The sequence below is a fragment of the Zonotrichia leucophrys genome, chromosome 13 (assembly GCF_028769735.1).
Source record: "Zonotrichia leucophrys gambelii isolate GWCS_2022_RI chromosome 13, RI_Zleu_2.0, whole genome shotgun sequence".
Taxonomy (NCBI): Eukaryota; Metazoa; Chordata; class Aves; order Passeriformes; family Passerellidae; genus Zonotrichia; species Zonotrichia leucophrys.
The window spans coordinates 406,989-430,061 of NC_088183.1; the positions used below are offsets into that span (position 1 = coordinate 406,989).

The following is a 23,073-nucleotide window of genomic DNA, read 5'->3' on the forward strand; positions in this document are numbered from 1 at the left end:
AGGCAGTGCTTCATGCATCTGAAACCCATGAATCCCGCTTGAGATATTTACAACAGCCACATCTGAGTGGGCGGGTGGTGGGAAGGGCTGGAAGGAGCTCAGGGGCAGGAGGTAGCTGACAGGTGACCAGAGGAAAACAAGCATTGAGGAGAAGGGAGATTCAGTGCCCTCACTGCAGGGCCTGGGTGACTGCAGTGATGGCAAAGCCCCTTCCGTTGGCTCTTTGCCTACCAAATCACCTTTTAGGCTTCTGTGTTAAAATTCCTGGGCTAAAACCAATGAGAAAAGCAAGAAAGCAACCACGCAAACAAAAAATCTGAGCGACCCCCTCCCCTCAAAGGCAGCATGAACCATCAGCCAGGAGCTGACTGATTCTGATTTATGGTTTCTTTATCCTGAGGCAGGCAGGTAACGAGCCGGTGTTTGATCTCTGTGGGCTTTCTGCAGCCCTGAGGAGACCAAAGCAAGTGTAACTCCCTCCGATACCTGCGCGCTTCCCGCCCTGCCGCTGCTCCGGGGCTGCGACCTGGGGAGCGTCGGTTCTGCCAGGGCCGGGGTGCCGGGCACCTGTCCCCATGCTCGGGGCGCGGAGCCGGGCAGCCCTGGGGCTCGGGCACCTCTCCCCGTGCTCGGGCAGCCCTGGGGCTCGGGCAGCCCTGGGGCTCGGGCACCTCTCCCGGGCTCGGGCAGCCCTGGGGCTCGGGCACCTCTCCCGTGCTCGGGCAGCCCTGGGGCTCGGGCAGCCCTGGGGCTCGGGCACCTCTCCCGGGCTCGGGCAGCCCTGGGTTGCGGGGTCCCTCCGAGGTGCCCCAGCCCCCGAGGCGCCGGCGGTGCGGGAGCAGCGGGCCCTGCCCGGGGAGCTGGGGCAGGATGCGGGGCCGGGCGCCGAGGGAGAGGAGCGGGAGCGGGGAGGAAGGCAGGCAGGCAGGCAGGCAGGCGGCGTTACCCGCTCAGTTTGCCGAGATGCTGCTGTAGCTCTTCTTGATGGGGAAGGTCAGCTGCCCCGAGAGGTCCAGCGACAGCGCCTTGGGGTGCAGCGCCCGGCGCGGGTGCAGCGGGCTGGAGCCCAGGCGCGGCGAGTACAGCACCAGCAGCTCGGGGCCCAGGCGGGGCTCGGGCAGGAGCGCCTCGGGGCCGGGCTCTGTCCTGCTGCGGGCCAGCCTCGGCGAGGGCTGCAGGCTGTGCCGCTTGGGCGGCGGCGGGCTGTGGTTCTGGAACCTCACCGTCTTCACTTGCTGCAGCGAGAAGGGGCCAGAGTCAGGCGGGAACTGCAGAGCCCGCCCTGCCCTGCCCTGGCCCTGCAGAACCGGGGGATGCTCGGGGGCGGCCGGGCCCCGCGGGGCTCAGCAGAGCAGCCCAGGGTGATGCTTTGGCTGCAGAGAGCCCCGGGGAGCAGCACAGCGGTGCCGGCAGCCCTGCAGAGCAAGGAGCGCTGCTCTGGGAGCGGGAGGCAGCGCAGCGCCAGGAGCTGCTGCCCCTCCGGCCCTGGCACAGCCGCGGGCTCCCTCAGCCGATGCTGATGCTGAGCTGCCCGGGAGCCCTGAGGCTGGCTGGGCTTTTGGGGGCATGTGGAACGATTTGGGCACGGCTCTGGGTACTATGGGAGAGGGAAGCTTTATGAAATATATCTCTGGCTGCCAAACGGGAAAGAAATTCCCATTCCAAATGGCTCAGCCCGAGTGACATGAGGGAGATGGGGGAGTTCTGCAAAGCTCTGCCTGACAGCAGTTCTGTGGCGCTGCTCCCAAACTCACAGATTTTTGCTCAATTTATGACCTCAGAAAAGTCTCGAGATTTGCTTGTGACTGAGCTGGGTGACAGGGACAGAGCGCCTGCAGCGCCCTGCCTTTCCTCAGGGCCTAATCTGAACAGCAGCACCAAACCCCGATTTCCTAAGGCGTGTGTCAATCCCCCCCGATTTCTATAGGAAGGAATTGGTGAGGTTGGAGCAGAGCCCTCGGGGATTTGGCCCTGGCTGGTTTGGGCAGCCGCTGCGGTTCCGCGGGGATGCTCTGGGGCAGGGAGGGTTCGGTACCTTCTCGGCGCTGTTGCGGGACGTTTCTGGTTTCACCAGGATGGACGGCGGGGCTGACGCCGGCGGCTTTGGAGCGGCCTCGCTCTTCACCGAGGGCTCTTTGGCGTCCAGGATCACCGAGCTGCACACCGAGGGGCTTCGGCTCTCCCCTCCCCTGACCAGCAGCGCCGGGGCAGCCTCATAGGAGGGGTTTGGCCTCTCTGTCTCGTCCGTGCCGGGGACGCTGTGCGGGTACAGCTGGAAGTGCTGAGCTCGCCCCGCAGCCGAGGGGCGCCGGAGGGAGCCGGTGATCTGCACGGGGGTCCCCGCCTGGCCCGGCCTCTGCAGGGATCCGTCTGCGGAGCAAGGACCGCGGAAAGCATTTAGTCAGGAACCCGGAATGTGCAGAGAGAGCAGGGTTATAACCAGCCCCGCACCGACAGCCCCGCTCACAGCATCCTTGGGGCCGCAGCCTCCAGGGACCACCCCGTGCCCGCCCCTGTGCCCCGGGACCCATTTCGGGTGTAAAAGCTCTGACAGCGGCCCCTGCCACGGCTCTGCTGCCTGCGGGAGCTGCTCTGCTGCCGGAGCTGGGAACACACACCCGGCTCCCCAAATACTCGGGAAGTGTATTACAAAACAGCGCGTATGGGATGAAGATAAACCTTGCGGCCTCCTCGTAAAGAACGCAACCACCGAACTCTGCACAAAGCTTTGCAGGAATTTCTCCATGCTGAGTCACATCCCCGGAATTCCCGAATTCCCCAGAGTCGGGGCCAGGCGGGGCTGAGGGACCATGAACCGCAGCACTGGTGTGCTCTGGGGGATGTGTCCCCTGCTCCCCCCTGAGCCCCCTCACTCACTCACTCCTCCTGGAGGATGCGACCCTCTTCTCCCCGCTCCCCCTCACTCACTCACTCACTCCCGGGGGATGTGACCCCTGTTTCCCCCCTCACTCACTCCTGAGGGATGTGTTGGATGTGTCCCTGTTCCCCCGCTCCCCGTCACTCCCTCCCGGGGGATGTGACCCTTGTTTCCCCCCTCACTCACTCCTCCTGGCGCTGCCGCGGCCGCGGCGCAGCGGGGCCGGGGCCCGGCCGGGGCACGGGATGGGCACGGGCAGCAGCAGCGGCCGCAGGGCCCGGCTCTGCCGCGGGCCGCCCTCGGACACGCTGCCCTGCGAGGACAGCGAGGACGTGGACAGCGTCCAGGAGGTGTACAGGGAAGGCATCTTCGAGTCGGTGAGACTGGATTTCCTGTTGGAAAAGAAGGGCGAGGGCTGCCGGGTGCCATCCCACCTGGCCAGGGACCCCTGGCCCTGCTCAGTCCTGGGGGGTCCCTTGTCAGGACTGGGGGATGCATTGCCAGGGGCTCTCCGTGGAAACAAGAAGACCCCAAGTTCTCTGTCACCCCCTTCCCTCTGCCCGTTTATTTCCACGTAAGAAGTGCCAGACCTGAAGAGGGGGCTGACGTAGTTGCTGGGGAAGAGGCCGACCCTGCCGGTGACCAGGGACATGCCCCGCAGCCACCCGTCCTGCTCCTTGCCGAACACACGGACCCCTTCTCCCTTCTGCAGCTCCAGCTCGTCCGGTCCGTGCGCCGCGTACGAGTGCAGAGCCACGCACCTGGGGAGAGAGGCTGTCAGGGCAGGGAGAGCGGCCCGGCAGGGCGGCTGCAGCATCCCGGAGCTCTGCGGCTTAACAGGGCTGGGGGAGAGGCTGCTGGCTGTGCTGGGAGCCCCGCGGTTTAACCGGGCAGGGGAGGATGCTGCTGGCTGTGCCCAGAGCACCCCGGAGCTCTGTGCTTTAACAGTACAGGGGAGGAGGCTGCTGGCTGTGCCAGAGCTCCACAGTTTAACAGTGCAGGGGGAGGATGTTCCTGGCTGTGCTCAGAGCCCTTCAACCAGGGCTTCCTCGAGCGTTTGTGGAGAGAACTCGCAGGGAGGAAAGCGCTTGTCACCTCAGGCCAAAGGGGACGTGGATAAGAGAAGAGCCAGCAGAAGTGCAGAACAAAGCAGCTCATGAGGACGGTTTCTCTCCCAGAAGTGCCAGCCCAGGGTGACAAGTGCTGGGGAGGAGGAAAGTGCTGCTCTGCACCTCACACAGCGAGTGCTCCATCAGAAACACGGATCAGGGCCTGACAAGTACCTGTCCTAAGGCAAAGCTCTTGAAAGAGCACAGTTATGGTGCTGTGTTCAAGATAGCATCAGGCAGTTCTGCCTTTGAAACCAGAGGCCTCGATCTGCTTGCCTGGAGCATCCCCAGGAGGTGTTGGAGGCCCAGGGAAGAGCACCACTCCTGCCCTGCCTCCCTTCCTCCCTGCCTCCTCCTCCTTGCCCGGAGCACAGGGACAGCAGTGGCAGCCACTGGAGGCCACAGAGAATGGACAGAGCAGGAGGTAGGAGGAGGTACATGGCCCCACTCCAGGGTAGTGAGGAAACCAGACAAGGAATTGGTCTGAAATTCCCCCTAGACCTCTCTGCTGTGATTCTGGGATTGGGACCAGGAGCTGAAGTTTCATTCTTCCCTCTGACCCACGTGTGAGTACACAGCAAAACAGCAGCAAAAGAAAACGGTGCATTTTTCAAAACCATTCCCTATCTGTTCCTTAAAGAACTTGAATTTGTCTCCAGTGTAACACATTTGAATGCACTGTTGTTTTTTTCAAAGGGAATGTGATCTGCTCCAAGAATCAATGAGTTGCAGCCCAACACCACAAGTATCAGGTGTTATTTACAAAACAAACAATGGATGGGGTGTTGGGATAGCCAGGGCTGCCCCAGGACTCTCAGGGGGTTTCTTTCTCTCTCCCTGCAGTTCAGCACAAGCACCTGAAGGTGTGCCCTGCTGGGGCAGTGAGTGTGGGGCGGCTCCGTGGGGCTCTGGCTGTGCCCAGGAGCTGCCCAGAGTCACCTGGAGGGGAGGCCCTGCAGGGCTGCTCTGACACTGCCCCTGTGCACACCAGGCTGGTGCCACGCTCTCACACCGTCCTTCTGCAAACTGTTTTAAGGTCTTGGGAGTTCTCTTGTGCCTTGGGTTATTGTGCGCTGGAGTCCTGGCTGACTGATGGTGGTGTGTGTGGGTCCCAGCACAGCACTGAGCTGTGGGTGCACCAGCATTCCCATGACCTGGCCTGCACCAGGGCTGCTGAGTGCTGTGTAAACAGCGTGTTGTGATGCTGCTGTTATTTCAGATGCTTTACTAAATGCCAGGGTGGTGACTCTTCCCTTGATGTAATCATCATAGAGTGTTATCTGCAGATTTTAACTCTATGAAAGTTTTCAGAAATTGGATTGTTCAAAACACCAGTGGCCATGAAGGTTTCAGGATAAATAACTAGAGGCACTTAAGGAGTAATTAGTTTCTTTACACTTAAATTAAAATGTATTGTCGGCAAGCAGGCAGAACCGTTTCTCCATGGAGCCTGCAGTGAGGCAGGAAGATGCACTCAGCTCTGGAATCTCTGCCACCCCGGCTCAGAGCAGCCAGGGCCGTTCCCACATGGATCTGCCCCTGGATCCCAGCTGTGCTCCGGGCTGTCTGCACCTCCTGCCTGGCCGGAGCAGGCTCCTGCTGAGGCCACAGCAAATGACACCCAAATAGCCCGGCTCCCCTACGTACAGGTAGGCTGGCCCGTGGTGCTGCAGGTGGGGAAGGGTCACGATGGCTGCCGGGGGCCCCAGTGCTCCTGGTGCGGGGTAGACCTGTGGGAGAAAGGAAACAGAGAAAACAAAGTGTTAATCTGTTTATCAGCTTCTTTCAGCCCCTGGAGGAGCAGTAACACTTGACTGGCTTCACCCACCCTTGAAAAACCACCAGAGACATTTCAGGAAATGGAAGAGTCTGGAGCATTTGCTTAGAAAAGGACCAGGCAGCAAGAGGAAGACTCAAAATCATGGAATCGTTTAGGCTGGAAGAGACCTCCAGGATCATGGAGACCCTGTGATGGATCCCCACCTGGTCCTACCCCGCTGTCATTTTGCACCTGCAGGGTGGTACCAGCCGCCACAGCGTCCCCTCCGGGCTCTCTCAGGGTCTCTGGTGTTCCAGGGAGGAATTGCAGCCCCAGTTCTGGGATAACTGTGCCTTGAGCTGTGCCACAGGGTCGCTCCTTGTCCCCCCACTGAGGCCATGAGCAGGGCTGGGCTGCTCCCTCTCCCTGTCCCTCCTCATCTCCCCGCTGGGCTCATGGTGATGTCCCTTCTGTCCCTTCTCCCGGGCTGTCCCTCCCGCAGCTCAAAGCATCCCCGGGCTGAGCAGCGCCAGCAGCGGCTCCTTCCCGTCCGGACCAGCCCTGCCCTCGCTCAAGGCGACACCGCGGCGGGGCCTGGCCGTGTCCTGCTGTGCCCTGGGCCCTGGTGGCAGCAGCGGCACCATGGCCCTGTCCAGGACAGAGCTCCGAGCTCCGAGCCGGGGCAGCAGCAGCAGCACCATGGCCCTGTCCGGGATGGAGCTCCGAGCCGGGGCAGCAGCAGCAGCACCATGGCCCTGTCCAGGATGGAGCTCCGAGCTCCGAGCCGGGGCAGCAGCAGCAGCACCATGGCCCTGTCCGGGATGGAGCTCCGAGCTCCGAGCCGGGGCGGCGGCAGCAGCACCGTGGCCCCGTCCAGGACGGAGCTCCGAGCCGGGGCAGCAGCAGCAGCACCATGGCCCTGTCCAGGACCGAGCTCCGAGCTCCGAGCCGGGGCAGCAGCAGCAGCACCATGGCCCTGTCCGGGACCGAGCTCCGAGCCGGGGCGGCGGCAGCGGCTCCCCGGGCAGCTCCGGGCAGCGGAACGCTCTGCTTTTGGATGTGGCGGCAGCTGCGCTCTCCAGCAGCCACCACAGGACCTTAATGATGCAAGCTGGGGCTTTAATCTCATGTTCGTTTCAAATCTAATTTCTAGTGGTCATGTCTGTAACGCGGTGCGGGAGCACTGGCTTGGCAGGGACCTAGGGAAAAAGTAAAGTGACTCACCCGCCCTGGTGCTCTCCAGTAAATTAAATTAATTAAAACACCCCAGCAATTCCAGCTTCTGTCTCGGACCTGGAGCAGCAGGTCAGCTTCAAACCTTCTCTGCATTCCTCATTTTCTAGTCCAGGCAGGATTGGACCAGGTGCTCATAAAGTTGACTGGAAATTATAATCCTGTTTTATTAATTGCCATAATCAGAATGCTTGAAATTTGGATATTTGGAGTTTGATTTTTTCTGCATTGGAAAAAAATGACAGCCTTCTGCTGGTTTTCCTGATGGAACTGTGTTCAAATGTCCCATTCTGTGTGGAAAGCTCCATGCTTTCAATCTCTGTGTTCCCCTGTGTCCAGGAGCAGCCATCACTTAGAGCATCCTCAAAGCTGCCTTTGCATTTGCAAATCACAAGGGGGAAAAAAGATTGGGAGAAATGCTTTCGAGTCACGTATAACTGATTTCAGCACTCACTTTTGCTGATCTCCCACGAGTACCTTGCAAGTCCTTGTAAGTACAAAGGGTTTAATTCTCTGCCTCTCCTGAAATCCCTCTCTTGCTCCATCTCCCTTTCTAGCGTGTCACCAATGCGACCCCGGCACTGCTGACACAGGCAAGGCCCTGCTGGGACTCTCCTGGTGGGGAGGGGAGCCCTGCCCATGCCAGCACGGGGCTCTGGGCACTGCCAGCTCCACACTTGTCCCTCAGGAAAGCCGGGTGTGCAGGAGGCAGCTGTGGGTCCACCAGCTGTGGGTCCATCAGCTCCCTGCCTGAGCTCCGGGCACAGCAGAGCTCTGGGTCACATCCAGGACTGCCAGAGCAAGGAATCAGCTCTGGGTCACACCCGGCACTGCCAGCACAGGGAATCAGCTCTGGGCTGTGCTAGCTCGGCAGCAGAGAGCTTTCCAGCGGGACATGCGACAGGAATCAGTCTGGTCACACGGCACTGCACACGGGAATCAGCTTGGCTGTGCGGGGAGGTTCCAGCGAGAGGAGGCGTGGTGCCCGCTGCCCTCGGCCCACGGCCGCTTGCACAAGAGGCACATGCACAGGCACGGCCACCGCAGCCCTGCAGACCGGTTCTGGCTCCAGCTGAGCTTGGCAGCCGAGGGGAAGCGGGAGCCGGGGGAGGAGCTGGGGCAGCGCTGGGAATTCCCTTTTATGGGCCGAGAGGAGCCCGACCTGCTGCTGGTGGGGCAGTGCCAGGCAGGCGGGTCCTGCGGCGGGAGCCCTGCAGCTGGCACAGCCCCTGTGCCCGGCCTTGCCCCGCGGCTGCTGGCTGTGCTGGGGTGCAGCCCCTGCGCCCTCGGCTCCCAGCCACCCTGGCAGAGCCCACCCGGGCTCAGGAAGGGATCTCAGCACTGCAGCTCAGTCTTTGCAGCCCAGACCCAGAGATGGAAAAGGAAAGCTGCATCCTGTGCAGCCCCAGAAAAGGCAGGGTCCCTGCAAACCTCTGGGAGCAGCACTGCTGATTGGAAACAAGAGATTTCCAACCCTGCTAAGGCCAAACCATAACATGGCCACGCTCTCATTTCTGCTCTTGGCAGTGGTTCACACTGAGACTTTTGGGTGAGATCCTTTTGGGGTGTGAGACAGGATACAGTTCCAGTTGAATTAAGGGACTCCTGTAGGGTTCCATTTCCCCTCTGTAACCCAGGATATCACATCCCAGCTCTCTGCAGGCTGGTGCTCAGGACAAAGTGCCCACCGGGTGTTCCTGCCTGGACACGGACTGCCAGTGGCTGGGTGACTGCTCTAAAAAGGTGGGAGCAACATTCACCATGAAAGATGTCATATAAATGTAAAATCCCCTTTCTCTCCCATATCAGATATCTGTGAAGGCTCTGTGCTCAGATCTTCAGTCAGAGTGGGAAGAAGGAATGAGACTGGAGAATTCCAGAGGGTCAGTGTGGGTGTGAGCTCAGCCCCGGCTCCCCGTGGCTGAATTCCAGAGGGTCAGTGTGGGTGTGAGCTCAGCCCCGGCTCCCCGTGCCCAGGCTCTGCCCGGGTTCGGCCGCGCTGCCTTACCTGGAGCGGGGTGCCGCAGGGCATCTCGGCGCTCTCGCAGCTCTGGGTGGGCACGCTGGGGTTGCTGGAGCTGATGAGCACGGGGGGGCTGATGTGCAGCGCGGGGCGCTCGGCGTGCACCATGCGGTTCAGCGTGTTGAGGGCCGTGGTGAGCGAGAACTGCCGCAGGCTCTTCCTGCGCGCCTCGGGCGCCTTGGGCAGCGCTGCCGGCTCTGCCGGCGCCTTGGCCGGGCGCAGGGACGCGGCCCGGGGCGGCGGCGACCAGTGGCCCTTGGTGGCCTGCAGGAGCTGCTGGGCCGTGCTGGGCTGCAAGAGACAACAGCGGGCACGGGGGTTCAGGGGTTACAGCCAGCACTGCCCGCGATGCCCAGCACTGCCCGCGATGCCCAGCACTGCCCGCGATGCCCGGCAGTGCCCGCGATGCCCAGCACTGCCTGCGATGCCCAGCACTGCCCCCAGGGCTCTGCTCCCCTCCCTCTGGCAGCCAGGGCTCAGGTGGCGTTACCTTTACCAGGCCATCTTTAACATCTTGGGGCTCTGTCATTTCTCTCAGCTGGTGTCACTGACAAACTCGGGGTGTAAAATTCCCCATTCAAAGCTGACAGCAAAATTAAAAGTGGTTTTTAAAACTTGTGCTAAGAGAAGGGGTGACTGAGGATAACACACTCCTTGTCCAGATCTTTGGCTGGCAGACGTACTGGGAGAGCTGTACTTAATAACTCTAACTGAATTAGAAGGGGTGTTTGGTGTTTGAACTTGTCGCCCTTTCCCTGTCTGTGCTGGCACATGGGGGTGCATCTTGCAGCTGAGGGGATGGCACGGGCTCAGTGGCCCTCACTGATGGTGGCATTCCCAGCAGGATTACATCCACCCAGTTCCACCTCTGCCAGCTTGAGCATTCATGGCTTGGTGCTGCCTCCATTGAAGAACTCCCGGCTTGCCAAGGGCTGGGGTTGATGAGGGAGAGGCAGGCCCTGAGTTTGCATACGGGCAGTGTTCACACACTACTTCTTGGAAACTGCTGATCAGGGTGTTGGTAGCAAAGGGCATGTGGTGACAGCCCTTTCACCACCATGGGTGCCAGAGGAATTAATCATGATTTACTGCTGACATGAATGAATTGCAAAACTTGAGATTCTCACCCGCTCGTGGCAGGCGATGTGCTCAATGCCTGGGATGGACAGGGAGACCATGCAGGAGAGGTACAGGTGGCTCTCAGATGTTGATATTTTACAACAGGGGTGGTCTTCTCATTTCCCCTCTCCTAAATAAGGCTTAAAGCCTGCAGTGTGTGTGTAGGTACACATGTGCCAAGGCCATCCTGTCATTTCTGTGTGTGAGCAAACTGGAAATGTTTTTCTGCCCAAGTCCCAGAAGACATGATAAAATGGGGCACAAACTGCATGTCAGAGCCAGGAGAGCCTTGTGTTTCCCACAGTAGCCCTACCTTTGCCTTCTCTAGAATTAATTTCTAATCCCTTGGTGGCTGTATGTGTCCCTTAACTAACTTGTGTCTCTCAATGCCAGACTTGAATAAGTCATTACTGAAGCTAAAATGATTTCATTAAATGAAAAGACATTAAAAAAATATATTAGAACTCCAAATAAGATGTTTTGCTTGCGTCCTCCTATAAAACAGCCACAAAGCAGAGCTTGCTGTAATTATGGGCATTACAAGTATTAATTTTATTTCTAGGAACTGGTGCCGGTGCCATGTACACCCTGCATCTCAAGCTGAAGTGCACAACACAATTAATGTCTAGACCAGTGCTGACAGAATTCTGCCAGGGAGGGGGGGCTGGAAGGAAAATTCTGCCAGAGAGGGGAGGCTGGAAGGTCTCTGGAGCCACAGCCCCAGCGCGGGGCTGGCACCGTCCGGGGCCACCGTGCCTGTCCGGAGCTGTGCCACCCTGCGTGCCCTGGAGGATGGCAGGGCCGGGCAGCTGCAGGGGGCTGGGGACCCTCAGAGAGGGGCTCCAGGGGGGCAGGAGAGCTGCAGTGTCTGTGGGCTGGGGACCCTCAGAGAGGAGCTCCCGTGGCCGGGGAGCTGCAGAGCCCGGCGGTGCCGCTGTCCCGGTGTCCCAGGCAGTACCTTGGGGAAGGTGAGGATGTCCTTGCCGCCCGCCTTGTCCCGGCCCCGCAGCTCCAGGCCGTAGAGAGGGCGCGGCAGGGGCAGCTGCTTGATGACCTGCACGGAGCTGGCCGGGAAGACGCCGCTGGCGCCGTTCAGCTCGCCCAGGTACCAGTTGTCGTCCAGCTGGCGCAGCAGCGCGATGGTGTCGCCCTTGTTGAAGCGCAGCTCGCCCGGGTTGTGCCCGCGGTACGAGTACAGAGCCCTGGCCCGTGGCACCTGGGGACCAGAAACAGCCCCTGACATTCATCCCACACAGACAGAGCTCCCCAAAAGCGCTCGTAATTAGTGAGAAAAAAATGCAGAGGTCTAAGGCTCAAGCATGCATTTATTAGGATTAACTACCCACATCCTTCCTTGATGGGTTTTACTAATGAAGACAAGCTCCCAAATACTTATGCTAAGTTTGTATCAAGATGAAAAGCAGGCTGAACTTGTTTAAGAATATTAAGAAACAGTTAAGGCCTTAAACTGCTCTTCCCATGGGATCTTATTGCCTGCTATAAGGGCTCCTGCAGCACAATATCTATTTTAATGGCCCAGGTATTTCTATTTCAGAAGGACTGGAGGTCACAGCCATCATCCAGGCCAGCTGGTGGCTGTCACCTGCCAGGAGAAGGCAGCAGAGCGAGGTGAGTGCAGGTTCTGTGCTGCCCTGGCTCCATCCCTGCTGTAACACGTGTGACTGTGGGATTAACCCAGCCTTTTCCTGGGTTTGGGAAGGGCTGGGTTCATGGTATCATTGCTGCAGAGTAATGTGACATAGCAGAGACACAGCAAACCCAGAAGAGAAGCAGGCACGCTGTGATCTTGACTGTGACCCAGATGAAATGACCAAGTTGCTCTAAGAGAGCTGCTGTGCTGAGCCATGCCTGTCCCTAAGCTCTGTGTGGGGCTGTGCCTCCCTGCAGCCCCCACCTTAGGGGATACCCCAAATTCTGAGCCCCCAACTTAGGGGATACCCAAATGCTGAGCCCCCACCTTAGGGGATAACCCAAATGCTGAGCCCCCACCTTAGGGGATACCCAAAAGCTGAGCCCCCACCTTAGGGGATACCCAAATTCTGAGCCCCCCACCTTAGGGGATACCCAAAAGCTGAGCCCCCACCTTAGGGGCTAACTCAAACCTGGCCTCCATTCTGCCCTCTCAGCTGGGGCACACTGTGATCTCCAGTCTGGCAAGCTGGGAGCTGGGGTTGTCCCCAGCTCTGGAGCCTTGGGCAGCTGCAAGCTGAGGTGCCAGTGCCCAGGGACAAGAGGCTGCTCAGCTCTTCCTCACGGGGCTCTGCAGGTCTGGATTGTCCTTCTCCTGTCTTTGGAGGCTGCCAGGTGCTGGGGCATGGTGAGGACAGAGCCTGCAGTTTCTCCAAGCCACAGTCACCCCCTCCCAGCCATCTCACAGGTCACTTCTGTACCAGCGACACATCCCTGATTTCCTGCCTTTTTCTGTGCATTTCCCCAAATCCACCCCTGTCTGTGACCAGGCTCAGGCAGGAATCCTGCAGGGCTCCCTCTCTCTCAGCCACTTCCCAGAGGTCAGGAGGGTACAAACAAGAATCTCAACATTAGTTCCCAGAAGTGTAGAAAAGATCAAATGGCCTATAGAAATAGTTAAGTTTTGGAAAGAGGGCATCTTCCAGCATCCCCAAACCCTGATGCCTGCTAGGGAAAAGGAACCAAGAAGAGAAAAATTTCATGTACTGCTTTTACTTCAAAGTCTTTGAAAGGGGAAGCAATTAGTTTAATGTTTAGTTCTAATTAAGTCATTCTCCCTCTTAATTTGTGCTCAGAGTAAACACCTGTGCTTGGCTCAGTGACACCAACAGCACATCTCTGGGAGAAAGGAAGCGGGGAAGGGACGCTTGGGCCAGGGCTGCTCTCATCAGAGCAGCAGGGAAATCCTCTGTGGGGCCATGGGGACTCCCTGCAAACACACACCTGGGCAGGTGAGCGTGCCAGGAGGAGAACAGGCTGGGAACAGCAGCTCTCCTTTATCACCATGCTGGGACCAGCACACACCTGGGCAGGTGAGTTTGCCTTGAGGAGAACGGGGGGGACAGCAGCTCTCCCTCATAACCCCACTGGGACCACTGGCACGAGGAGCACAGGGCTGGGGCTGCCTCAGGAGCAACCAGAACACAAATGGGACCTTCACAGAGGGCAAGAACAGGGCTTGGGAAGGAGGAGCAGCAACGTCTGGGATGTGAGGGAACGGCAGGACACAGCAAAACATTAAAGGCAGCATGAACGAGTTATGGAAATGTATTACAAAGAAGAGAAACTCTCAAATGGAATGCATACCTGGTGCTAACTGGGAACAGGGAGCTAGCAACAGAGGGCTGAGAGTCTGGAATATTCTGAGCTGAGCTGAGCCTCTCTCAGCTCAGGCTGGCTCCTGCCCACTCCGGCTGTCCCAGATCCTCTGCAAGGGATCTGTTGTGCTTTATTTAAAGTAGGTTAATTGCAAAGGCAGAAACTGGCGTGCTAATTAACCTGTGATAAAGCCAAGGAGTGCCTGAGGTGGCTGAGGGAGAGGCTGTCCAGGCCAGAGCTGTCCCTGGCAGGGGACAGGGGAGCAGGACCTGCTCTGCTCTGGAGGAGCCTTCTCCGTTAGCATGGCCAGCTGCTTCTCCTTAGCCCAAAGCAGCATTTCATTTTAGCAGGGTGGCAGAGGCAGCAAAGTGCTCAGCCCAGGACTGCACACAGGGTCCGGTCCCTCGTGCAGGCTTGGCATGTGTCTGACAGCCCTGAGAGAAAACTCGGGGAGCAGCTCAGGGAAAACTCAGCTGAAGGTGCTGCGGGTTTGTGTACAGCATGGCTGCCCAGCAGAGAGACAGAAACTGCAGCAAAGAAACCTATTTTGGGGGTGCCTGTTACTTTTCCAATGCTGCCTCATTTTTCCTGATTTTCCCCTCTGTTTTCCCCTCCGTCATGCCTGAGTGAGACCCAGGAGCTACTTCAGGCTCCCAGAGCAGCCAAGCCCTGGGTGCTCCTTGCCTTGGGGTGACCGGAGAGAGCATGGGGCAGCCCTGGGGAGAGAGGGCAGCAGGGAATGCCAGGAGTGGAACAGAACCCCCTTGCCTCAGCACCATCTCTGGGGGAAATGCTTCTCTGTCCTTGGCCCCTCTGCCAGCAGGGATGGTCATGGCAGATGCACTTCATCTCCTTGTCCCCATTCTCAATGGATTTGAGGCCAATAAGGGAGAAAAGATTTTATTTTTTTCACTATTTTTGGCATTTGGCATCAGCTGTGCTGGGCAGCCATCCAATGCCTTTGAGTCTCCCTCTGCACCAAAGAAAGATTAAAAATACGTATATGTGTGTGAGGAAGCAATGTGGGGCATCTCCTCCTAGCAGAGAAATGCACCCTGTGATGGTCTGAAATGGGCTGAAACAACTCCTCAGCACTGGCAGCAGGGCACTCATGAATTGCCCAGAGGAATGGCCTCAGAGGGGTTTGCACTGCTGTTTGCCAGCTGTGACTTTCCAAAGCTGTGCAGGGAATGCCCTGGGGCAGCTGCCCCTGTGCCTGTCCCCAGTGAATCCCAAGGGGCTGATCCCAGCCCGGGTGCCACGGGAGCTGCCCATGGGGAGGATCCCTGTGCAGGGACAGGGCAGGGGGAGCTGCCCACAGGGAGGGTCTCTGTGCAGGACAGCTCTGGGCAGGGGGAATGTCTCCCCCTGGGACAGCCAGTGTTTCCACTGGCCAGCAGTTACCACTGAGGAGGATGACAGAGAGGAGGATAGAAGCTAGGGTGACCTCATAGGAGATTGTTTGAGCTACCACCCGTAGCCCCCCAATCAGGGCGTATTCTGAATTGGAAGCTCAGCCGGATCATAGGATGGAGTACACTGCTAAGCTCAACATGGCTGACAGGAAGAGTAGGCCTAGTTGAGGTGTGCTAAGGAAAATGGAAGGGGCAATGGGGTTCAGAAGGAGATCACTAGGAGTAGGGCTAGTATTGGGGTTGCGATGATCAGCACAGGCCTGAGGGCACAGCCCCTGCTCCTGTGACTGACACTGGGCACTGGAGCTGGCTCTTATCCACCCCTGACACCGAGGGACATGCACACACTGCCTTTCTATGGAGCTGATCAAGGACATCTCCATCCATCCTGACTCCTGAGAGCTGCCTCCAGCATCCTGCCACACTGCCCATGTCTCCATGGCATGAATGAGCCCCATCACCTGCTCGTGTGCTCAGCTAGCACCGTTCAGGGCTCTGCAGGATCCAGGTGGATGAAAAGAGCTATTTGAATGTAAATTAATTGCCATTACAATTCTGTTTTTCTGCATTTCAGCAGAGGAGATAACTTCAGCCTTGTCACAGAGAACAAAACCTTCAAAAGTGAACTTGTCATTTCAATCTCTTCACATAATTACATTCTGAGGATTCAGACAGTTGGGTGGTTTCTGCATTATTTCTTCCCTGAGGAGGACTGTTCCTGTGTTCCAAGCACACGTAGACTGTGCACCAGGAGAACAGAGCCAGTCCCTCCTGCTCACGTCAGCCCTGGAGCTGCCCACTCCCCCCTGGGCCTGCCCAAATGGGAGGCCAGCCCTGGCCATGGCCCATGCTGGTGGCCACCAGCTCCTGAGCCAGCTGGCCATCATGGAGAGATGCTGGAGATGGGAATTGGGTGGATTCAGCTCCTTTTGTGCTGCTCCATCTGCACCGTGGCTGGGGCAATGGCAGAGGGACTGGCAGCTCCTACCCCCTGTGCACACTCACAGCATCAAGGCCAGGTCACCACTGAACATGGCCTGGCTTTGGAATGCAAAGGTGCCATGGAAAATGGGGGAAATGATTAAAGAGAACACAGAGCAGCTTCTCTGATGGGGAGGGTGAGAGAGGCCGAGGCAGCAGTGCTGGCAGCCAGCCCCCAGGGGAACGCCTGGCCCTGTGCTGGGGATGCCCCAGGGCTGCCCAGGAGGGGACATGGGCTGCCCTGGCCCAGGTGAGCCACCAGGGCTGCCCAGGGCTGCCCTGGCCTGGGTGAGCCATGGGGACACCCAGGTGAGCAGGAGCAGCAGCTGAGAGCGGCTTGGCTGGGTGAGGGCAGCGCTGCAGGCCCAGGGACAGCAGGGACAGTCTGGGACAGGACACAGGGACGTGGCAGGGGTGTGCTGGCACTGGGGCCCACGTGCTGGGGCTGCAGAGGGTGCAGGGAACCCTCCCAGGCCTCGGCTGGCTGCTGCAGGAGCAGATGAGCCCTGCTGCTGTCAGCAGGCCCGGGCAGTGGTTGGGCTGCGTGTCATGGGTGTGAGCTGCACGCAACAAACTGTGTCAGCCCTCGGCGTGCCCAGTCATGATGCTCTGCCTCAGCAGCACTCTCAGAAGAGGCTGTTTGTTGTGCAGGGAGGAAACCTGCATCCTGCTCCCTGCTGCTGCTGCTCCCGAGCCCTCTCCCCGCTGGTTCTGTGCCCTCCTGTGCTGGGAAAGGCAGCCCTGATGTGGCTGCTCAGCCAGCAGTGCCAGCCCTGGGCACCGTGGGCACCTCTGCCAATGGGCACCGGGGCTGGCCACTCTGCAGGCCAGCGCTGGCAGCAGGGACAGCTGTCCTGTCCCTCACTGGGGACACTGCTGCCCCCAGCCCTGCAGAGCTCACAGCACGGTGCCTCCTCCCCACCCTCCCTCCAGAGGGAAAACCCAAACTCAGGCCAGTGACCAGCCCAGGGACGCAGGACAGTGGCCAGCGAGCAGCAGGGTGTGACAGAAGGGACCCAGACCCTGGGGCTCCTGGCTGACCACGGCACTGTGCAGGTGAGCTGCAGAGGAGCCCTGCTGTGCTATTCCTGACTCGCCATCTGAGCCTGACTCATTGCCTTGGAAACAAATTAAAACACTTTTATGTGTTTGCAGCTTGGTACCTAATTTTGTAAAACCAGGGAAACTGGCTCCTGCTGTTGGCTGTGGAGGTCTTTGGGTTTCCAGAGCCAGAGGTACCGCCAGGGTACCAGCAGCCCTGTGCTGGCTCTGGTGCTCACTCAGCTTCTGGGGTGTGCAGTGTCCATCGGCCTACACTGACCTCACTCTCCTTGTAGTAGACAAAAGTGCTAGAACAACATGCAGAGGGAGGAAACACACCAAAGCCTGGCACAAGCTGCCACCAGCACAGTGGGAGCAACTCCTTGTTCTGCTGGAACGAGACAAACCCAGATGGGACATGGCACTGGAGGAGACCTGGGACAAATCCTTCCTCCAGAAGGGCTGTAAGGCCACACAGAACTGTGCAGCCAAATGAAGCCTCTCTGTGCCCAGCTGAGGGGCTCTGTGGCACTACCCCACCACCCCAGCAGCTGTGAGGATGCTCTGGAGGGAAGGAGCCAGCAGCACCACGTCAGGCAGAGCCTGAGGCAGCACCTGGGGGTGTGTGACATCCCCAGAGCTCCTGGCCAGCCCAGGGGACAGGACACAGGTTTGGGGTCACTGCTGGGACTGCACAGGAACTGCTGGGGTCTGGGAGGGTGGGAAGGGGCTTGGCTCAGTGAGGGGGCCAGGGAACTCGCTTGCCTCTGCCAGGTGCAAACATGGAGTTTGCTTGAACGAGAAGCTCCAGCAATCCAAGCCCTGTCTGTCAAAGGCAGAAAGGAGCTGGAGATGACTCTGGAGGAGAAGAAAATACCAAGACGCAGGCACTATCTATAGACGTCCGTGTGAAGGTGGGACGTTGGAGTGCAGAGTATTTTTATCCCAATAGAGGTGTTATCTGTCTATCTCCCATGAAATGCTGGAAGGGGGTGTTGAGCACTCAGTTCATGCAAAGAGAAAATAGCCCAAGTCACAGTTAAATCTGCGTGGTCCGTGTTTTCCTGAGGCAAGCTGTCACACGGGGAACTTTTTCCTCTGGCTCAGTGTCCCATGTTTGCTGCATGACCAGGTTCAGCACCCCAGCAGCTGTCAGCGCCTGGATGGGTTTGCAGGGTGCAGCGGGGCCATCCTGCCCCCTGAAGAGGCGTGGGAGGCTCCTGCACACCTCAGCACACGCTCTGCTTGCTCACCAGCTCGGCTGGGGCTGCAGCCAGCTGAGGAGGAGCTCAGCACAGGCGGTGACCACACCTGGCACATGCCAGGGGCGGCTCCTCGGAGTTCAAAGGCTCCAGCGTGGCTCATTTACGCATACACCCCACAGCAAGTCCCTTTATTCTTAAATTCCAGACAGTTTCTTATGTGGAGATTCGGAAAATCCGAAGTTCTCCCTGCAGTGCTGTTGGAGATGTGAAGGCCTGGCCAGGAGCAGCAGGGGCACAGCAGGGCACAGCAGGGCACAGGGCTCAGGGCCGTGGCACACACGGACGGCTCCACGTGCACACAGCCAGCACGTGCCCACACCACGGCTGCTCTGCTCGTAGGAAGTGCGTTCAAAAGGGATTTAAATGCCAGCAAATAAATCCCTTGGGATGGGCTGCAATTAGAAAATTCCCTGTTTTTTAACAGCTGGCTCTGGGAAATTGCTGCCCGCAAAGCAGGGCCGTGCCTGTGCTAACCCAGCAGCTCCGTGGGGGCCTGCTGGCTCCTCCTGCTCGGGAGATGAGCTCTTGGCTCGCTGGCTGATGAGGGATTGAGTTTATTTTTTGCCTTCATGGATGAGCATGAAGAGCAAAGAGCTGGCAAGGAAACCTCCCTGCTGAGAGAGAAACTTTGATCAAACTTGCGATGTTCTCAGCTCCAGGGAGTAAAGGAAGTTTATTTATAGAGCTGCCTTGGTGAAACCAAAGGCTGGCCCCATGCTGCTGGGTGGTGGCTCAGGCTGCAGAGCGGTGTGAGGCTCACCAGTTGTGCTTGCTGTGCAGCACAGGGCGGTGGGCAGCGCTGGGCTGGGCTGGTCAGCAGCCCTTGCAGGCTGGGGCAGTCTGGTCTGGGGAGCTGTGAGCCTCTGCTGCAGCAGCACATGGACACTGCAGTGCCAGTGCCCAGGGAGAGCTGTGGTGGGTGAGCAGCGCTGCTCTCACTGTGATTCCTGGCACAAAGAATCTGCTCTGAGTTCACAGGGTCTGCAGGTCTCTGCTTACCCAGATTCCTTCAGGCGGCCCTGGAACTCAAGCATCCATGGTAGGGTGGTGACAAGTCACCCTCAGCACTGTCTCATCTTTCAAACGTGTCCCTGCTGTGCTGGGTGACGTGCTGCTGTCACTAGTGCCAGCTCAGGGGAGGCTCCCAATCCATTAACATCCCACTGGAGTACCCAAAGCAATGTCTGGTCCTGAATGCAGGTATTCAAAACCACTAAAGCCAAAATGTGACTAATACCTTGCATTCTTCACCTCGCAGCAGAGGATTCCAAAGTGTTTTATAATTAAGTACCTAATTAAGTCTAAGAGTATTTAGGTATAATGTGTTTTATATCCCTCCCCAGAGAGGCACAGGAGCTCAGAGGGCTGTCCCAGTGCCAGGGAGCCAGCCACAGCTCCCCCAGTGCTCACTGGCTCTGCTGATTCCAAGGAGTTTGGTCTTAAGTTGGTCTTAAAAGCTTTTGGGAGCTACGGACGGATGGATGTTGCCATTTTATACCAGCAGCAAGTTCCTACCTGTCCTGAGAACCAGTTCAGGAAACGTGAAATGAGTGAGAGAGAAGAAAGCCAGACAAGTGTATTTGTGCTCTTTTATCCAGGGCCAGGAGAGTCCAGTTGGAAAATCTACAACCTTCTCCTTGTCAGCTGGAATGCAGCCCGGGGTGGCAGTGACTGAAAGCTGTCACGGTTTGTCCCCTGCCCGAGGGTTTGTCCCCCAGCAGCTCCTGCAGGGCTGGGGGCTCCCAGCAAGGGTGTGACCCCGAGCAGGGCCCTGTGGAGGGAGCCCCCAGCCCAAGGACCTGCTCCATTCTGCCCCTGGCCCAGGCTGTGCTCCTGGGATGGTGCCCCGGGCCAGGCTGCACAGAGGGAACACCAGGGACAGGAGCTCCCGAGGGATGCCTGGTTTGGTGTGAGATCCATCAGATCCCTCACCAGCACCACAGAGGTTCCCTGGGACACACGTGCCAGCTCACACCCACAGGTTTGGTGTGAGATCCATCAGATCCCTCACCAGCACCACAGAGATTCCCTGGGACACACGTGCCAGCTCACACCCACAGGTTTGGTGTGAGATCCATCAGATCCCTCACCAGCACCACAGAGATTCCCTGGGACACACGTGCCAGCTCACACCCACAGGACGCAGCAGCACCTGCATGGCTCCATGGGCACCACATCTGTGTTGTGCCTGCCTGATCTCTACAGCTCTGAGCAGGCTCTGGGGCTCAGCACCCCTTTCAGCCAAGCTGCTGAGTGCTATTAAAAGGCTTTAGAGGCAATGTGCAGAGCAGCTGAGGTGAGAGAAATGGAAATCCAGGAATATAATGTGGGAAAGGTGAAGCCACAAGTCTCTTCCCTAAATTCCAACTGAGCCAAGCTCTTTTAACAGGTCTAATATCCGGTCCTCATTATTCAAGAAAAGCTTTTGTATTGTTAAAGAAAATGATGGAAAGAACTTAGAATTTTAAAATTAGCCCAGTAAATCATCCCTAGGTACTGTCATAAGTGAGTCAAATTTAAAATCCTTAACTAGTGAACTTCCAAGAACTTTGGACAGAACAGCAGCAGCTGCATTGGGCACCCCCCCTTCTTTTCCAGTGCAGGGAAACTGAGGTGCAGCTATGGGAATACCTTCTCCACCACTAACAGTTACGGCTCTGCAATTACTGACTTAATTGCTATCAGTCAAAAGCAGTGTACTGCCTGAAAGTCCAAGCACCTGAGATGCCCTCAAAAGCCAGGAAGCATCTGAAAACTCTGGGAGAAAAGAGCTGCTGGGAAGTTTCTGTAAGAGGGGCAGCAGACAACTGGCTTTGTCTCAGCCTGCAAGTCAGTTTCTGCTGTAGTGAGCTGGAAACAGTCAAATATCACACTGAAACAGCAGCCAAATCCGCACACAAACCACTCAGTCTCACTTCAGCACTCTGCAGTGCTGCTAACAGAGAAGGCTCCTGGCTCTGGGCATGCAGCAGGAACCTTTCTATGCTCAGGGGCAGAAGAAAGAAGTAAGAGCCTCCTTACCCCCTCCATGTGGATCCGGGGATTGGTCGCCAGCCGGTGCTGGTGCAGCTGCAGCCCCCTGGGGACCCTCCTGATGGAGGCGGGGGACGACAGGACCCCCGACCTCTGCACCGAGCCAAACCTGCCGGCGTTCTGTCCGCACCGGACTCCATCCAGGAGGCGAATGAGGAGCAGGTTGGAGGGCAGCTGCTCAATGCTGCCCAGGACGAGGGTCCTGCACTCGGGGCACCGCAGCTCCTTCTGCGATTTCAGGATCCTCTGCAGACAGGGCTTGCAGAAGGTGTGCTGGCACGGCAGCACTTTTGCTGAGGCGTCGAGCTTCTCAAAGCACACGGGACACTCCAACAGGTCAAGGAGAGCCAAGTCATCCATCTTCAGCGCAGAGCCCCTTCAGGAGCAGGGCCGGGGCCGCCCGCAGCCCGCATCCACCGGAGCCGCCTGAGATGCCCTCCCGCGAGAAGCAGAGCCCGGGCTCAGGCAGCGATCCTGACGGAGGGCGAGGAGGAGGAGGGAGCACGGAGCAGAGCTGCGCTGCCGGAGCGTGTAACGCAGCCACCTACATCCAGAGCTGCGCTCCCAGCCAATCTGGAGCGCACTCGCTGCGCCCGCAGCCCGGCTCCAAATGAGTCACCCCTGAGTCAGCTGGAGCGAGGGGACGGCTCCGGGCTGCGGCCGGGGCTCGGCGCCGGAGCCCAGGGGCTGCTGGCCGGGCAGGGGCTCCCGGAGCCGGGCCGGGGCAGCGGGGCGCAGGGCAGGCTGCAGCGCTCCCGCTGCGCGCAGCACGACTGGCACGGCACGGGAAAATCCGCAGCTCGGGAGATGAGAGTCCGAGATAAGCATCAGCCCCGACCGGCGGTGCGGCGCTCCGGCTGCGGCGGCGCTCCGGGCACACCCCGCGCACACCCCGCGCACACCTGCACGCCTGCACACCCGCACGCCGTACACTCCGCACACCCCGCGCACACCCCGCGCACACCCCGCGCACACCTGCACGCCGTACACTCCGCACACCCTGCGCACACCCCGCGCACTCCGCACACCTACATGTCGCACACTCCGCGTACACTCTGCACACCTCGCGCACACCCCGCGCACACCTGCACGCCGCACACCTGCACACCGCACACCTACACGCCGCCCCGCCGCGGCTCTGGAAAAGCCCTTCAGACGGCGCCGCTGGCCGGGGGTACCCGGCGGTGGCGCGGCTGACTCCGCGGTGCCATCCCCGCCCGGTTTGGCCGCCTCGGCTCGCTGAATCAACCCCGAGCGATTATTCCTCCCACGGCCCGGAGCAGCCCAACCTGTTCGGCTCCGGCTGCGGGGCCGCGGCCGCGCTCGGAGCGGCTCAAGCCCGGGCCTGCAGCTCCCGCAGCTCGGCCGCGGTGTGCCGAGGGCACGGGGCAGCAGCCCTGGCACCCTGTGCGGGTTGGCACGGGCCTGGCACACTGTGTGGGCTAGCACGGGCCTGCTGCAGGTGCCGGCCCGGCCCGGCCCCGGCTGCCTGCCCCCGGTGCTATCGCTCCTGTGGCGTTCGGGGGATGCTCACCCCGGCCCGCCCCTGGCGCCGGGGCACCGGGACAGCGCCAGGGGGGCCAGGCTGACCCTCTGAGCGCCTTCTGGTGCTCTGAGCACCGGAGCTCCCGCACTGCCAGCGCTCCCAGCTCCAGGCTGGCCGGCAGGGCGCTGGTGCCCGGGCAAGGGGGCACAGCCGGTGCTGAGCACGGCCAGCCCCTCTCCCTGCGGGCAGCGTCCGGGTGCGAGCCCAGCCCAGCGGGACCGAGCCCGGCACAGCCAGAGGGGCCAGAGGGGCCCCTTCCTGCCCCGCTAGCTTCGGCAAGGGAGGCCAGGCACCATCTCGGTACCTGCGATTTGCATTCCCTTTATCAGCTGAATTCCTATCTCGGGACTGCCTGCTCGCAC

General features: G+C 59.2%; 1 protein-coding gene across 2 annotated transcripts; it reads right to left on the reverse strand.

Annotated features, from left to right (window-relative positions):
* Window positions 1-661: 661 nt before the first annotated feature.
* On the reverse strand, window positions 662-21,956 carry SH3RF2 (SH3 domain containing ring finger 2). Of its 2 annotated transcripts, XR_010441883.1 has the most exons (9): window positions 21,154-21,956; window positions 11,080-11,337; window positions 8,988-9,293; window positions 5,635-5,717; window positions 3,469-3,639; window positions 3,065-3,270; window positions 2,036-2,370; window positions 761-1,235; window positions 662-707 (listed from the first exon to the last, which is right to left on the reverse strand). XR_010441883.1 is itself a non-coding variant. In XM_064724660.1 (8 exons), the coding sequence occupies exons 1-8, from the start codon at window positions 21,523-21,525 to the stop codon at window positions 951-953; spliced, it is 2,016 nt and encodes a 671-aa protein (XP_064580730.1). In that variant the 5' UTR covers window positions 21,526-21,956; the 3' UTR covers window positions 702-950. The 2 variants fall into 2 exon arrangements, 1 of the variants encoding a protein (XP_064580730.1); XM_064724660.1 differs by having other exon boundaries at window positions 702-1,235.
* Window positions 21,957-23,073: the final 1,117 nt, after the last annotated feature.